Genomic DNA, 13103 nt, shown 5'->3' on the forward strand with positions numbered 1-13103 from the left:
TATTAATATATTCATGCTGGAAATTTATTCAGAACCTGTTTACTCGAGCTTCTGTCGCCAGTCAATTGCTAACATAATGGAGAGTTTTTTTTTAAATTTTTGCTAATGTTGCATTTTTCTAATTTTTAAGCCACCTTTGTTAAGAAAAGGGAAAAATTTACGAAATGGACATAAAATACTCAATAATAATGAAAAAAAAAAGTCTCAATTTTATTTGTTATCTATCTAAATATTTTTGTCCGCCGTAGAGTTCTATTTCTTCAGTTAAATATTCGTCCCACGACCATTAAGAATGCAAAATTAATTATTTTCCCCTTTCATTAAGTTTGCTTTCTCAGTTATTTTAACACTGGACTTAGATTTAACTCTATTTGATTGTTTTTTCATTGAGTAAGCAATAACATTCACTTTTAGAGCCACTTTAATCTCTTGTGATTTTCTGTACTTATAGTCAAATCATGATTTTTGAAATATCTATGTAGAAGTATGAAGGTTTTATGAGAATTTTAAAGAGAAGAATATAATATATTGCGAGTCTCAGATTTGCATAGCGCTCTCTCTTTCTCTTTAGTTAAAGATTTAATTTATCCAACATGCATAATATCTAGAAAAGACACTATTGATAAATATTTGTTTTGAAATATTGGATTTTTCAAAAAATAATTTTTGCACTATTTCTTTTAAAGTGATTACCTTATTAGAAATAGAAAAAAAAATAATTTACGATTAATTAAATTCTTTTTACTGTCATTACGCATGTTTCTTCAAATCAAAACTTTTGAGCAATTGCTGTTGTTTAATTTCAAATTTAAGAGCTTAAAGTGTAAAGCAGGATCAATATAGCGAAACACACCTTACTTTTAAAATTTATCTTAAAGTAAAATTTCTTTGTAACCCGATTTCAATGAAGATATTACTGACTTCAAAATAACTTATTTCCTTTTATGTATTTAATGAGTTCATTTTTAATTATTTTAAATAACTTAAATATTTTAATTTTTTATTATATATTACACTGAAGTATTTAAATTGGAGCAGATTTTCAGTTGTCAACCAGCAACTTTACTTAGTTATTGAATATTATTACTTTGTTGATCGAAAACAAATTTTTTCACTTCCTTCAGTTTATATATTTAGATTTATTACTTATGTAACAGTTAATATCTTTTTATTTTTTATAATAGCTTTTTAGTAATAAATATAACAATGTGACAATTATATAAAACCATAGCGAAAACTAATTTGTGAAATATATTGGCACATCAAATCTAATCCAAGTCTAGCCTTTACATACATCATATATAATTGAATTAAATATAAGCTTACTTCCAAATGAATAAAATTCCTTGAGGGTATTTTTTGAACTGATTAAAGAGTACCATTTAAAAATAAATAAATAAATCATTTTCACAGCAAAGAGTCAAATGCAGGAAAGAAATTATCAATGAAAATTTAATAAAATGTTAATAAAAGGAAAATACAATAATATACGAAAAAAAAAATAGTCAGCTAATTAAAAATATGAAGGGACTTAAAACTGTACTGAAGTTTTGAAGACAACCAGAGTTAGAACAAAATTTGAGCGCATCGTAGTAAAAGTTTCCTGACTGAAATGTCAAGAAAGTTTTTGATTTGAGAGTAACCCCCGTTTTAAACTTACCTGTATGTTAGTACTACTCTTAGAACTCTCTCCATCTACTGGTTATATCATATTACAATCCTAAAAAGGCACCCCCAAATTTCTAAATTTTTTTTCCTGTGAAGCATTTATAAACAGATTCAAGCAAACAAGCTATCTTTAAATATGCCACACTGACCCTTAAGAATGATCCTCCATAGATATAGATAAAGCAAGGTAATTTGTAGCTGTGAACATTTCCCTATCGTAAAGAGGAATCTACTAACTTAGTAAATAAACAACAGGGAGATACATGGGTATCGTTCAGAGTATTGCTTCCTTGGGAGGAAAGAACAAATATTTTACATTTTTGAACATGAAAGAGCCTCATATCGATGTCATAAAATAATTTTTTTAAGTGTTGTTTTTTAGCTAATAAAATCAATGAACGAAATAATTTTTTTGTTAAAACTATTAAAAAAATTAATAGTTTGAGAAAATATTGCCATTTACAATGGAGGGCGCTTGAACCCCCTAAACCCCTCCCATACCTACGTCCCTGCCAATGATTCTGATTGAACTAAAAGAAAACTTAGTAAATAAAAGCCTGAAAATATCGTCTCCGCTAGAGCGTATTCAAGCGTTGCGATCTCGAATTATATTGCACCAATGAGATTTTCCATCTCATCCAATCCTTGTGTTTGATGACGTCATAGCTGCTTTAAACGTCATGCCTAAACTTTTCATTAAATTCAGAAACAGTACGTTAAGTCATATGAGCATTTTTTTCCAACAACAAAATAACAACAACGCCATTGTTGATGTGTACGCGACGTGCGGTGAGTGCGAGTGTCTTGTAATTAGTGAAAAATGTTTGACTTGGCTATTAAAGATTTAAGGACGAAATAAGTATGGTTTGTTTTGTAATGCAAACCATTATGATAGATCGATCTTCAATGTTAAGTGGTTTGCTCAGGCTATACTGGTATATACATGAGAAGGGCCCTTCTGTTGCTGCTAGTGTTAGTATACAAACATAAATCGCTTGTTTACGAATTTTTACCATTGTTTTATCTGGTCATCAATGTGCAGTAGATAACGATCGCTGCGAACTTTTCATTAGATTGAAAGATAAACCAGTAAAACATCATTGCAAAATGATTTTAATTTTAACTTTGAGAACTCTGATGGCGATAACTTGGCAGCATTGCAAATATCCCCAGTTGTATTTCGTTATTGCGGCGCATCTTATTCTTAGTCAGTGTTTTGGTAAGTTTTAAAGGAATTATCGAAAAATTTGTTTCTCCTTTATATATATTTTTTTAATTTTACTTAAAATGTCACTAGATCGTATCACCAACATTGAACTACTAGAATAGTTGAAATGTCAATATTGATGTTAGTGATGTAGAAATATTGCATTTTTGTATCTGTCAATATTTACTTATTATATCTTCCATGTTTTGATTCATTTAGAAATTTCGTGTTTGGGTCTCCATGTTTATCGATATCATTTCAGAATAGGTTAAAAAGTTTGGTATATTGTTATAAATGTTAATTAATGTCAATAAATTTTTCTTTTACTTACGATGTATTTTTAGGTGCAAATATATATTTGAAATATTTTAAATTTTATGATAAATGCTCTTAAGTGCTGTTTATTTTAAAAAGCAATCAGTGCTAACAAATTAGAAAATTTTATGATAGAATTAGAAGATACTTTATCTCCCATTCATTTTAATTTTGGCTATATAAAATGAAAGAAGTATATTAAAAGTCTAATTTTCTGCAACATCATGTCCTGGTAGCAGGTACTTTCCTGCAAGGCAGTAGGTGTAGCAGATTGCACAAGGCAACAAATTTTTTGTTGCATTTATATACAAATTTGATCTAACCTAATTTGTGTGTAACGTTTTCAAATCTAAAATTAATTTTGCTCCTAAAACTTTTTTATTTTTTAATGACATGTTCATTCTATTTTTTTGTTGAAATGTGCAAGTTTACAAATGTTATGTGTAATAGTAGCAGGGCTTGCCTAGGTTTTTTTGAAAGGTACCTATTTTGTGAAAATTTAGACATAATTTGTGAAATTTTAAAAATTATATTAAAAAATCAACACAAAAATATGGTAAAATAAGAAAATATTTAAATATTTTTTGAAATTATGTTAAAAGTATTTTGTGAAACTACCATTTTTTCTAAAATTGAATTTGTGAAAGTACTGCTAAACGGCAATAAATTCGCCCTGGACAGATCCCTGAGTAGGTTGCGTAAATGTTGAAGCAAACTTCTAGGAGAGTTAAAGCTCATCATCAGGATTAAAATTGTATAGGTGCCCATGCTCGGAAATGTCATGCATAGTTAAGGGCGCTACTCTATTATGACCTTTTCAGAAGCCAGGATTGGGTTTTTGACGTCAAAAGTGGTTTTTGACATGACAAGGGTATAATACTGGTTTAAACCGTCGAAAACGTCAAAAACTGAAGTTTGCCAAGAAAATATATAAACTTCAAAACTACCAACAGTTGCCATGCATTATATGGAAATTTAATTATACTATAGGTAATCAGCAGGTTTTAAAATATTTTTTTATTAAAATTAAGGTAAAATAACAGATTTAAAATCTCAGAAATTTATATTCAAATGCATGTGCAGAAAAATTTTGCACAAAAATTGATTAAATATTTATATTTTGAAAAAAAAAATTTTTTTTTTTGATATTTAAGAAAATTAAAAGTTTATTACCATGCATTTTTGACATATAAGGAACATTTAACTAATATTTATATTTATAAGGAACTTACAAGTTATGTTGTATAAATACAAACTTGATACAAGTGTATAAAATTTTTTTTTAATGTTAGACTGAATATCTTTATTATCCAGTATGTTAATTTGAATTTAAAAGTAGTTATATTTATGAATAATGATAAATATAATTCATATTGTTCATTATATTTATTTATAATTATTACACTTATCATTTTAAAACAATTTTCATCTCTTAATTTTTTTTTCTTCACTTGTATTAAGAATACAAATAATGTATATCTTGAAAGCAAGAAGTAATTATTCAACAGCTGAATATTTAGATATTCAACAAAACTATATAGTATTCAGCAAAATGAAATTCACAAGTATTTGGATAAACTAAATTTTCAGCATAGTAAATGAATAGGCTGAATATACTGTAAATCGACACTAACTTCTCTGTGTATTTAACTGAAAGCACTTAAATTTGTATTGTCTTATGTTAACTATGAATTAAAAAAAATTTAAGATTTAAAATTCAGAATTACTGATTTTTCTGAAAAACTAACAACCAATCACGAAAGTCAAACGAAACAGAAGAACATTACAGTCACTGATCCATGAAATATGTAAACAAATTATTATGGAAATTTTTTAATTACCCTAATTAAATACATAATTTTAAAAATTAGAACATGCATCACATTACATAATCAAAATAAAAATGATGGAAGTAGAAATTTAATTCAAAATTCAATAGTCTAGTTCATTTGCTCCTCGCAGCATACGGTAGCACATAACTAGTTTTGAACATTTTTCCACCACCAAACAAAGTATGTTGAAAGCGGTTCACTAATCCCCCTCCCCCCAGTTTACTGAGTGAGAAGACCAGATGAGCTAAAAATAGACAAAAATTCCCTGATTGTGAATGTTGCATGTGCCCAATCTGTTTAAAAGATTTTTCTTTAAAAGATGTCTAATGTACAAAACTGCTAATGTTTATCTTTAAAAATGTCTAATTTTTAGTATAATCTATGTTATACACTAAATTTGGTTTTAAATAAATTTCTTAATAATATCACTGCAGATTTTCAATAACACATGAAAATGAAAACATAATATTACAAAAGATGTGAGCTTTCAAAGGTACAAGATTTTGGTTACTATTCAAAATATAAGTGTTTCTTCAAAATTTTTAAATTTATTTTTTCTAGAACATATTTAGAAATAATATCCTTTATTAAAAAATGTATAAATTTTATGTATTAATTAAATTTTACATATGAATATAGGTTTTTGACATTTTCGACATTTTTGACAGTGAGGTTTTTGATGGTTTAAACTGTCACATGTCAAAAACCTGCCAACCCTGTCAGAAACACATGAAAAAATAGTAATAAGGTAGTATCCTTAATACTATTATAGAGAAGTATGGGTATTAGAAGTAGTATCCCTAATACCCATAATAGTAAAGCATCCCTATCTCTGTATGATAACAATTCTGGGTTTGGATTCCTATGCAATTTTCATTATACACTGGTTATCATAAATTAAGGAAAAATCACAAAAATAGCGATAACTCTTTCAAAAGTAAGCCAAACCGTGCAAAATTTGCATATGTTGTCCACTAAGAGTAGCTGAGTAAAATTGCAATATGCAAATTAGTGGCGCTGCACTCGGCTTACGTCATCTGCCTGGAGCATAAAAGTCCAAGTTTGAGAGAAAGCACACAAATTTTACTGTGATTGCGACATTGAAAATCTGAGATAGCCAATTCGTAATAATGACCTCTAGGCATCATTTGCCTGAAGAACTACGATGGAGAGCCATCGGGAGACTAGAGGCAGGGCAGAGTCAATCAGAAGTGGCCAGATGGCTAAATGTGAGTCCATCTGTGGTTCATAGACTTTGGAGGCAATTTCAAACCACAGATTCGGCATCTAGGAGGTTCAGTCAAGGACGGCCAACTGTTACGACCAGTGCCGATGACCGATATTTGACATTAAGTGCACGCAGGAATAGAACCGCTACTCCGACACATCTTAGATCCTCTCTTGCTGCAGCCACCGGAAGGTTGGTGTCAACGTCAACTGTGCGCAGAAGGCTCCACGAAGGTGGTCTGTATGCGAGACGACCAGCCATTTGCGTGCCGCTCACATCACGCCATAGGAGAGACCGTTTGCAGTGGGCCCGACAACATGTCCACTGGACGTCAGATCAATGGAGGCCTGTTCTCTTTACGGATGAGTCCAGGTTTAGTCTAGAAAGTGACAGTAGACGTTATTTGATATGGAGAGAACCTGGGACCCGTTATCATCCATCAAACATCCGTGAAAGAGATGCATACGGAAGAGGCAGTGTCTGTGTTTGGGGAGGCATATCCTTAGGAGGGCGCACATACCTCCATGTCTTTCCAAGGGGAACCGTGAATGCTCAGGTTTATCGAGACAACATCCTTGATGCTTATGTGCGCCCATATGCCGGGGCAATTGGTGATTGCTTCCTGTTACAGGACGATAATGCAAGACCACACAGAGCTCGCATTGTTGATGATTATCTTCAACAGGAAACAATTACTCGCATGGAGTGGCCAGCTCGATCCCCGGACTTGAATCCTATCGAGCACGTTTGGGATGCTCTAGGGAGGCGTGTATCTGCCATCAATCCGCCCCCTCAGACCCTTGCCACGCTTGCAACTGCTTTACAAGAGCAATGGCTCTCACTTCCTATTGAACTGATAGACCGCATAATTGAAAGCATCACACATCGCTGTTTGTGCTGTATTGCTTCTAGAGGCAATCATATTCCATATTAAAGGTACTTTTTCTATTGCAAACCGATACTTCCAATTTGTTTATTTTATACATGTGCTAATTTCTATACTACTATTAATGTCTGATAATTTCTTTTTATGTTGTTTAATACCTTACTATGTGTTGTATATTGTGGGTAAGTTTCATAAAATTCCATGTGTAATTTCTTGAGTTATCGCGATTTTTGTGAATTTTCCTTAATTTATGATAACCAGTGTATGATGATCATGCCTTAACTCCCTTAGAAGTTCGTCACAGCATTTATGTAAAACCTTGTTATACATAACGTTTTAATACTTCCCCTTTTCAATAAAAAATAGACTAAAAATTTAATTTAAAAAAAAAATGAAAACTAAATTGGAGAAAGAAAGTGTTTGTAGATTTGAAATCAGCAATTTGAAAGTATCGAAGATCTGTTTAAAAATCTCATGCTACAGAAAAAAAAGAAATTTTTTTTCCCAGTGTTTTTAATCACAGCATTTGTAGATTGGTTTTTATCTCATATTTGGGGAGAAATGGCTAAACAATTGGGTAAGAATTGTGTTTTAGTGCCTCAGTTCAGTGTGTTGCCAGAATAATCAACAAACTTTGAGGACTTCCAAACAGTAGTATGCCAGAAAAAAGGAAAAAAATACAGAAAGAGACTTACCTTCTAGCTACACCCAAGCAAACTAATACCTACATATTTTTAAGGGAAAACTACCGCATTAAAAAGCTTTAGGCGACTGCATCTGTCACTTAAGAGGAAGCATCTCTAAAAATTTCTGAGAGAAAGTTAAAAAGAATTTATATAGCAAAGAAAAATGAAAAAAAAAAAAAAAAGATTTTTTTTTAATATTCTTTGGAAAAAATAAGGGACAATTTTTCCCTTTTGAAACCTGACATAAAAAATTCCCTTAAGCATAGTTGGCAAGTTTTTAACAATTAATGATTTTATTCCGTTTTATCCATGCTTTTATCCCATTCTAACCATGGTTTTAACCTTCATGTCGAAATCCCTTTTTCATAATTGATTGTCGAAATTTTAATGTAAGATAATTGTTAGCTAATATCAATATGAGTTATTTACAAACTTACATATAAAATTACAAATGATCAATCAATTATGTTCTTGAATTATTTTGAAATTAAACTCTCTTTTTATTTTGTCAATTGCTGTTAAAATCTAAATTTTGGTGTAGAAAATATTACATTATTATAAATAAAAATGGGTAAAATTGGAATTTATTCAGTGTGTTAATTTGTTTAATTATTGAAAATGAAAATAAATTGGTTTAATTATTGAGAATTAAAAAAAAAAAACACTTAACAGTCGTTTTATTCATTATATCTGAAATCAATTTTCTTTTACTCCCATTTTAACTCCTCAGTTTTGTATAAATAAGACCGAAATTCGAAACTAATCCTTAGATTAATGCCGAGTTGCATAGACTAGAATTTAAACATACTAAAACTAATAAACAAAATAAAAAAATGTGTAATTGAAGAATTTATTAATTGTTCTAAATATTGATAGTAACTTAATTAAACCCTTCAATTGATTGATTTAAAAATTATCAGCTCATTCTATCAAAAATTTGTATATTTTGTAAATTATACTTAGTTTACTTATCAAGGAATATATTGTTGTTATGATTTATTGGAAATATTCATGTACAGTGCACAAAAACGAACGACCCTGAATAACTTTAGATCTAAAGATTGGATCTTCATGTTCTAGGACTCAATCTTATTCGTTTAAGGGGATGACCTAAAACATGCTAATTTATTAGTGCAGGCGATATTTTAAGTTGCGAAATCAGACAGTAAAACATACTTTCTCTGAATAAATATACCTTTTTTTTAGATTGATTCAGATTTCTGACCCCCAAAATACCTTATTAGTTTGGTCAGGAGTGCAGTGCACAGTTTTGAATTTTTTGTACAAAATTATAAAATCCATTTATCCAAAAATATATTCATGCAAAAAATAACTTTAATAATAGTCAAACATATTTTTCATTGTAAAGTATGCAACTTTGACATCATTTGAAGGAATGTAATTTTACATGGGAAAATACAAATTTTGAGCAAAATCTGTTGAATAATTTATGAGAACTAGAATTTTTAAAAAAAGTTGTATTTTCTATAAGTTATTTTTTGCATGAAATTATCTTTGGATGAATAAATTTTATTGTGTGCAAAACTTTTTCAATTCACTTGAAAAGTTCTCAAGATACAACAGAATACGCAAATAAACATTAAGGGGTTCAAACTTTGGATTGCTCTCCTGAACAAACTGTTGGGACCATATTTCTCTGATTGCTGCTACCCCCTATATTTTAGGGGACAGAAATCTGAATCTGTCAAAAAAATGGTATATTTATTCAGAGAAAGTATGTTTTTGTGTCGGATTTCATTATTTTAGCAATCGCTGTACTAATTAATTAGCATATTAGAGGCCTCCCCTTCAAACCATTAAGATTAAGTCATAGAATGTGGTGATCCGATCATTAGATCAAAAGTTATTCAGAGTAGTCCGTTTATTTTTTTGGGGCACTGTACATATAAGCAGAGATGCGGAAAATTCTCAGAGCCTAATATTTCCTCCAATTATTATTCTTTCAAATAAAAACTTCCCCAAAAATTTTAGCATTTATTTTTAGTCTAATAGGTTTTTCAAAACAATTTTGGAAAGTAGAGTTTGTATATTATTCAAAATTTTTGATAGTAAAAACAAAGAAAAAATTCATTTGATTTTACTCAATTCTTGAATAAACAAGCATGTGTGTTAAAAATAATGAAAATCAAAATTTATTTAAGTGTTTTCATTTAATAAATTAAGTTTTATGCCCTACTCATAAACAAATTCAAATTAATAAATACACAAGTTGACAAAATATTTTTTTAATGTGGAAAAATCTTGAAAAGCACCACATTTTTTTAACAATAAAAAATTTTGTGGAAATTTTTTAGACCAATGAAATTACAATGGAATCATCACGAATTGAACGCCCTAATAATATTGGATTGTTTGAAATCATGTGAAAGGGACTGATTAAATTATAACTGCCAAAAAACCTATCATAAAATGGCGAGAAATCAAACACATCAAATAGTTTTAACTCAGATTTGAATTTTGAAATTCCTATTAAACATATCATCAAGAAACCATGTAAAGGGGCTGAAAGAATGATTATCCAAAAAAGCCATCATAAAATGCTGTGAAATTATGATAGAATCGTCACGAATCGAACACTTCAAAGAAGTGATGAAGTTCAAAATGTGCATGTCATAATGACTTATTAAAGATATCAAAATTTGAAAAGCCATAGGGAAACTGTAAAAAAAAACCTGATTAATCACGGCTGAAACACTATTTATTACTGCCAGAAAATTATCAGAAAACCACATGGATTTACCGAAAAATCCTCCTTCAATATGTCGGGCGCGATAGAGGGTATGTGGGGCGTAATTTTTCAGTCGAAGGGCAAACAGAGTGTTCCAGCCCCGCAAACCCCACCTAGAATGAACCCTGGGATTTCTAAAATGGAATTACTTTTTTTTTTTACATAATACAAAGATTTTATCAACTGTTTAAGAAATTTTATAATCTGAAGTGATAAAAGTAGTCTGCAGATATTTATTGTTTTTGTTGCCTATCCTCAAAGACTAGCATGGCTAAATCAGATCAATGATTTTGTACACCCTAAAGAAATCCAACACCAACAATTGATTACTGATAATTATATGATCAAAAATGCAAGATCAGGAGAAACCTGCTCAAAAGAACACTTGTTCTGCAGATACTTAGTTAGCAATAAATGACCTTCAAAATAATTTTCTTTTAATAACTGAAATTTAATAAAAAATATTTTGTTTACTAATTTCTATTTTTGTTTTGTTTTGGGCTGTATCTGGATTTATTCTAATTTTTCAAAACATTGCTCAAAATTCTGATTAAAGTAATATAAATTTTAACAACTTTAACTTTTTTGTGTATAATTTTTATTATTGTTACCTTACATATGTAAATTTTGCTCTATACATGTTAGATTAAGCCCCATTGCTATAATAATTTTCTTTCAGTGACTATGTTGGGATCACAGAAACTTCTTTGAGTGACTATATTGGGATGAAAACATCGGTAATTTAAATTTATGCAGGCATTAATTTTTTGAAATGCGTCATTAATGATTTTACTCAAGAAATTTTCCGGGTTTTTGAGTTTGGCTCACAATTACCTTAAAAAATGAATACCAGTAGTGTTTTGAACTCTTATACTAATGCTGGAAAGAGCGTGTGGTGCAGGAGGAATGCACTTTGAAAATTAATAAAATAAACTAATTGTTTTATTTTTTAACAATTTCTAATTGACTTATTCTGGTAACTTTTTGACTTTACTATGCATATCTAAAACTGAGTCGGAAGAACTTTTACTTGTGCAAAGTTTAATTTATACGAAGTTAAGGTGGAGTAAAAATGTATAGGAACTGAGTTTTACTAGCATGCACCCCCTTTTTTTTAGAAATTTTTTTTCCTTGCCAACCAGAACCAGGGTAGGGTTTTTGATGTCAAAAAACTGTCCTCCATCAAAAAACTGAGGTAAGTTTCTTTTTTAACATTGGAGACATTTTATTAGATACTAAATCATGCACAATACTTGAATTGTATATTACTATAATTATGATTTATATTATATATCACATAAAAAATGTTCCCAAAATCACTGATTCCTATGATTAAATTACTGATACTGAAAAACTATTAATTGGTTTTTCTAATGGTAATCTTAAAACTTTAAGACCCATATTATGATTATTGAGCTTTTATTACAAGTAACTACTGTAAGATATTAATTATTATCAATCTAAATATTGTTTTTAATTTTTTTATATTATATTTTCAGGCGGATTTTTTAGATTGAGTAAAATTAAAGTGTTAGCCAATAATTGTCTGATCTCAACGTATAATTCTTTTTGATTATCAATATTTGTTGTTATTAATTATATTCAGGGAAGTAGAATATGACTGATTATTTTCTTAGTTTGAATTCTTTATGTTAATAAGTGGGACCTTAAATTTAATTTGATAAATTATTACTATTTCAAATTATTTTGATTTCTATTATTTAATACATATGCTCGTTAGATCAAATGAATTTTTTTCTTTTATAAACTTTATTTTCCAAAAATATTTTGAAAAGTTATTGTATATATATAAGAAAAGAGCTAACATTTTTTGGGAAATTTTGATCAAAAAAGAAACAGTGTTCACAGGAAATATCAGACTCTTAAGAATTTTCTGCACTCCTGCTTATTCATTAATATTTTCAATATTAGTGAATTAATGTTAATTATAATAATGTATAATTAGTCCACTGATTAGTGAGTTAATAATAATTTATAAAAAATATAAATGTTTGTTTAAATGAGTTAATTTTTTTGATCATCAATTCAAGTGTTTAATTAAATTACTATTAATATTTAGTACAGTTATTAGAATAAATTTCCTAGTTACATGTTATTTTATTATGCTATAATAACTTTAGTAGGTCTACTTTATAGACTATTCAGTTCAGCATCAATCAAAAGAATAATTTCGATTTTCGGTCTTGTTCTGAAAAATGTACTTGGAGGACAAAACACTTGAAAACCGAGTTTTTTTTTTTTAATTGCATCTTTTAGGGAAAGGAGGCAGAGAAAAAGAAAAGATTATGCTTTTATGGCATCTTCACCAAATAAAAAAAAAAAAGATCAATCTAATGACTAACTGTGCTAGGGTTGCACCGTACTGGCATTGTGTTAATCCAATATTGGGCCCGCAATGATGTTTTGGAGATAGTTCTCAGATTTGGTGAAAATGGTTGACGAAATAATTCATAGGTATCCATAACATAAGTAACACGTATGCGACCTATGCTGTAATTAAATCTTTCCTCA

At 29.3% G+C, this 13103-nt stretch overlaps 1 protein-coding gene across 3 annotated transcripts in view; it reads left to right on the forward strand.

Moving 5' to 3' along the window:
• The first annotated feature begins 2336 nt into the window (after positions 1 to 2336).
• Positions 2337 to 13103, forward strand: part of LOC107436981 (activin A receptor type 2 punt) — a 58835-nt gene continuing 48068 nt past the window's right edge. Inside the window, exon 1 of one of the 3 annotated variants that reach the window (XM_016048830.4) lies at positions 2337 to 2887. In XM_016048830.4, the coding sequence (XP_015904316.1) occupies positions 2776 to 2887 (112 nt within the window). In that variant the 5' untranslated portion in view covers positions 2337 to 2775. Of the gene's footprint in view, positions 2888 to 11694; positions 11767 to 13103 lie in introns of those variants that run through there. The other 2 variants (XM_043042141.3, XM_071187535.2) reach the window with 2 other exon arrangements.

The sequence above is a fragment of the Parasteatoda tepidariorum genome, chromosome 11 (genome assembly GCF_982258835.1).
Source record: "Parasteatoda tepidariorum strain Cologne lab strain chromosome 11, Ptep-v5.0, whole genome shotgun sequence".
NCBI lineage: Eukaryota > Metazoa > Arthropoda > Arachnida > Araneae > Theridiidae > Parasteatoda > Parasteatoda tepidariorum.